Here is a 5,269-nt window from a genome sequence, read left to right as displayed (position 1 = left end):
GGCGCATCATTATTTTTGTATTATTTCTATATTTTTATTTGTAAATTTTTTTTTTTTCCATAAAAAATCACTATGTCACCAGCTGGCAGAAATGTTTGTATCATCCTAGATAAGCTTGTCATATCAGTTGTACTAGGGAACTGATGCAGCTGTACCAAATAAACAACTGGACCCCCAGTTAAATAAAAATGGACACCTGAACTGCTACATGCTGCTCAACTTTAAGTAAACACCAGACTTCAATTAGTGCAAAGCACTTTGGCCAAAGTTGTTATTATTATTTGAGGCCTACATGCCACACAGTATGGCTAGAACACAAACTGTTTTTCTGAGACATGGCAAGGATACTTTGACATCTTTTCTCTGCAGACCAGTTTCAACCACATCCAAGTATCTGAGCTACAGTATATCCCATTCAGCCATTTCTAACCCTGACAGGCTCCAGGCCCAGACAGGCGCACCTCATCACAGGCACAGCAACGGGGTTTCAGCCTCTCAGCGTGGTGCCGTCCACAGTAGATTTTGCCATCCTGGTAGAAGTAGATGAGATCCACCAACAACTCCTCACACATGCTGCAGACAAAGCAGTGAGGGTGCCAGCATTTTCCATGACCTGCCCTTGCTGCAAAAACCACAATGTCCCCTCCGTTAATCTGACCACCACACTGTAGTAGAGGAGAGGAGAAATTGGAAACAAAGGGAAGGAAACAGGAGAGAAAAGGAAAGAAAAAGTGAAAAACTGAAGGAAAAGGAAATTAAATGAAAGGAAAGGAACTGTATCAAATAACTAATATTTAAATGTTTCCTATTTCACATGTGTTTCTATCTGTCTGATGGAACATAAAAAGAAGTCCTGGCAAGCAAAACCAAGAGCATATTTTATAAATGGGCTAAATTATACATGTAGAAAATTAAAAAATAAATGTCTATCTTTAGATAGAAAGAAGCCTTAAAGGTTGTTTGGTTGGCTGTTATTGTCTTTGCTGTAAAGAAGAGCCACAGGGCAAAAGGACGCAGGCTTGTTGTGCGGTTTACCTTGTCACAGAGGGCTCCATTTATGGTGAGTGGGAAAGGACGGACGTTGCCTCTGCCCAAATTGTCTTTCTTCCGTTGGTTGCTGAAGAGCTTCAGCTCTCGTTTCTCCTCTTCATCCAGTGCATTACAATAACGCACCTGGAAAACATTTTTCATCATCATGCAAAGTAGAACTAATGACCGGAAATCACAATAAAAGTGATAAACTGTATAAATGATGAATTGGCTGTGCTGTAAAAAACTGCGTACCTCGTTGTCATGTGGTGGTAACTGATGAAGGAGCTGCTTGATGCGATACTTCTCTCCAGGGCTGTTTATATAGGGGACCTTCTCTTCTGGTAAGGAGTTATAGTATTGATGCACCTGAAACACACCACATCAAATCAATGCAAAACTAACTTTTGTTTTGTTTCTATCTGCCTCATGAATGTAGGTCTAGTATCCATTCTCCTTAGTGTTTACTAATCCCGGGATAAATATCTTTAGTTATGTTTCATTATTGTTCACAGTCGCTAATGTCTATTTCCAGTTTTTGGTGCAGGGCAGACTGCATACACTGAGTTTTTCAGAACTTTTTAGCAGGTAATGAAGCTGATGAGAACCGAAGTAAACAAACTGTAAACTTGTGGGTCAAACAAATAAATAAACTATAATAAAATGAAAGACAATCAAAAACTCCTTGGAGCTGTGGTGTGAGGAGCTGGGCGGCACTCTGTGAGTTCATCACAACAAGTGGCACCCTACTAGTAATCATTGCTAATATAAAAACTGATTAAAGCATAATTTATGTATAATTACAAAGTGGTATTACTGGCTGTATATGTTCATTATGCTGAGTTAAGAGCATGCTAGTTTACATCACCTACTTTGTTTCATTAATTCATGGAGACAAACCCATTTAAATAAATCTGAATTTGCTTTCAAATTAATTTATCGCGACCTTCGTGTCCTCCACCATTATTGCCCTTGAGAATCAGTCTTTGGACCTGACAGTGTGCAGCAGCATGAGTTCTGTGCTGCTGCTGTTGCTGCTGCTGCTGCTGCTGCAGAGACAACCTAGAACAGCATCAAGTTCTTTAAATTTTCAGCAGGTAATATTCACATTGCTTAAAGGAAGTCTCAGTTACCCATTCTGGTACTGCAATTAGAGCTCATGTTGGAGTAGGACTTGATATCCGTGGCCTGGACCATTGTTTGAATTTACATATTAGTGGGTGAAATAGAGAAAACCTTGATTGGTGTTTGAGAAACACTCAAAAGGACAAAAGCAATCTTGTCCCTTGTCTCTGACTTTCAGCAAAACAGCATTTTACACAAAGTGGCCTAGTGTTCACTGCAGTGTAAAAATCTATTATGCTGAAGTTGCTGTGATCCAATTTACATAATCAGTAGTGAGCGAGAGGGGAAGGAAGTACATTTCTGAGCACTGCCCCTTCAGGTCCTCTCTAACCCACCCACTTATTTTATTCTATGTTGTGAAGGGTGACACTGAGCCTTGTGCCAGTTGTGCATATCAGGCTCATGTGAGGGGAAGGACTTGTCTCCAAAATCTGCCCCATTAAAAAGAGCTTGAAAGCAAAATGAATATTCAGTGTCATGCTGCATGCGTCCTTTGTTGTCTCTCAGACTGCAAAAATGTAATACCTTCCTTAATAACCTTGCTGTTTTTTGAGCTTAGTATTGTATCAATTGATTAATTATTTCTATTCCAGTGAAAAATGTGGCCCTGCAATGGACCAGCGACCTGTCCAGGGTGTACCCTGCCTTTCGCCCGATGCTGGCTGGGATTGGTTCATTGTGGTCCGTTTAAAGGCATTGTAAGTAAGCAACTCAAGTAAAGTACAAATACCTCAGATTTGTACTTAAGTTCAGCACTTGAACAAATGTACATTCCACCACTGATTATGGATACAGTATTTGCTCAAAAATGGGTCAGAGATGGTCAGCACTAGTAGAGAGTTCAGTTAGAGGCATCAGCTGGAAACATTTTTTTGGAAATTTGAGGAATAAAGTATTTCAACAAGTCAATCCTGACACTGATGAACCTTATTGTCACAGCAAATGAAGTCTGAACTGGGGATTTTGAGTTGTGACAGCTCAATGAACTGTGCCACTTGAAATGGTGATTTTCTTTTTAAATGTGAGTCACATTGATGACATTGTGCGAGGGAGAAGCCAGAAGTGACAGGATCAAAAATCATTACATTCAAGTGCATTAAAAAGGCAACAGGCAGTTACAATTGCCTGCACCTCCTGCTGGATGAGAGAGGCTGCAGCTTCTTTCAGCGTCCTGTCAAGATGGCTGACTGGAGAAAATGACTGTTATCAGCCCAGCCTGTCATCTGGTAACAGAGCCCTAGGAGGCCTGTTGCATTAGAGTGCTGCTCCTACTAAGTAAAGACGCAAGTGCGTGTATCCAATATATTGAATAGAACCGTGTTTATCTTATGTCGGCGCTGATGAAAACAATGGGCGACAATAAGGAATGATGAGGAAATATCTTCTTCTGGATGTGCACAATTGATTACATTAGCTTGGTCATGCATGCAATCAAAAGGCATTTAAACTGCAAATGAGTCCAGACAGGGAATTGTGAAATCTGCACGCATAAACACATTGCCACACATTTTCAATTAGGTTCATCCAAACATTTACTGGCTCCAATTACTTCCATTCCTCTGGGTTTAAATTTGCAAGGATAAACTAAAATACAGAACAGGCTATGTCTTAGCATACCAAAAGCTTCATTAAATTGAAAATGACAGTACACACACAATTATGTAGTATGTGGTAGAAATAAGTAAACATATTATGGTGATCAAGGAAAATAGCTTTTTTCATCTTCCTGGATAAACATAACCCCAATTAAAAATCTCATATTTTGAACTCATATACCAGTGATTCAAACACGCATTCATTGCTTCACATCTATTCTTTAGACAGTGCAATCAGATAATCAGTCTGTGGTTCCTATTCCTGATTTTGGTTATGGTTGTCCTTCTGTCTGACTGAGAACTTGATTCCCACAGTGTCAGCTTTAATACTGACAGCTGAAATGTGTCCTTACAATTATTCTTCCATAAACGCCTCAGTGAGATACAAGTCTCAGTGACTTGTATCCCATTTCTACCCTCCACCCCAATCCCCTCCTTCACCCAAAGATTAAAACGCCATGAAGGAGACTTAAAACAATATGATTCATTGTGTTGTTTTGAAACTGCCCGAGTATTATTTGGAAAATGCCACAAATACTCTATTGTCTAAATTAAATTCTTTTGACCATTTCAGTTCAATTTGATACAGTCTGGCTGTGGTAAAGAAAAATAAGCATTAGGTAATAAAACACTTAGGAATGGCATGAAAGGGATGCCAAATGTGTGAGCTGAATATCTGAGACTGGAAAGAGATAACTATCGAGTCTGTGTACCTGCTCGGGACTGAGGCCGGGGGGAACCCAGGCGTATTCCTCCAACGCGCATCCAGAGTCATCATCAGAGGTGGAGTTCCTCTGGAAGTCGTACATCAGCTTGGTGATGGTCTTCTCCATCTCCAGAGACATGGCTGTCACAACATGCTCCTCAACACAAGCCGCTTCAGTGGACACAGGTATCCCTGTTGAGGAAACAGACAAGAGAATGACAGTGAGGCAAAAAAGAGAGTAAGAAGTTCAGAGGGAGAAAAATGAGAACATTTATATTCTAGGGTATATGTGGAGCTTGTGGATTCCCCAGCTGTGAAATCAGGTGGTTCAAGGCTGTAGAAACAATGAATGTTATGAATGCTTTTCTGTCTAGCTCTCACATACTCAAGGAAAATAAAAATACATTCAAGGTATATAAAAAGGCAGTTTACAGCCATACCAGTGGCTCTTTGTGACCATACAGTGGCACTTTGCACTAAATCCTAATATTATGCTAACACTCATCCCCACTGCATACAGTATTTGGATACTGGCATTTACCATTACTGTCTTCCATTTTAACTGCATGTCTGAATTCTGAGTGTGAAAAATGATCCACTAGTGTCGTTTGTGATGACATCTTGCTAAAACTAAAACTATCAACCTTGTGGATTTGCTACAGGTAGAGTCAGGCCATCACTGTGACAGCCTCTGTCTTTGTCAGTTAACATCTGTACAAGCTTTCATGGCAATATATCAGTCAGTTGTTGAGACAGTGACATCTGTAAAGCCATGGTGCCAGCGTGGCTAAAATCAGCAGTGCACCAGATCTGG

The 5,269-nt window shown here is 40.3% G+C and overlaps 1 protein-coding gene across 1 annotated transcript in view; it reads right to left on the bottom strand.

Moving 5' to 3' along the window:
* The window catches only part of LOC109951138 (prickle-like protein 2), a 9,044-nt gene extending 4,398 nt beyond the window's left edge, over positions 1-4,646 (bottom strand). Inside the window, 4 exon segments of the mRNA XM_020585442.1 lie at positions 462-665; positions 1,036-1,173; positions 1,285-1,398; positions 4,463-4,646. Of these exon segments, the coding sequence (XP_020441098.1) occupies positions 462-665; positions 1,036-1,173; positions 1,285-1,398; positions 4,463-4,594 (588 nt within the window). The 5' untranslated portion in view covers positions 4,595-4,646.
* Positions 4,647-5,269: the final 623 nt, after the last annotated feature.

The sequence above is a fragment of the Monopterus albus genome, unplaced genomic scaffold, assembly GCF_001952655.1.
Source record: "Monopterus albus unplaced genomic scaffold, M_albus_1.0 scaffold365.1, whole genome shotgun sequence".
NCBI classification, from domain to species: domain Eukaryota; kingdom Metazoa; phylum Chordata; class Actinopteri; order Synbranchiformes; family Synbranchidae; genus Monopterus; species Monopterus albus.
This window is presented reverse-complemented; position numbering and strand designations above follow the sequence as displayed.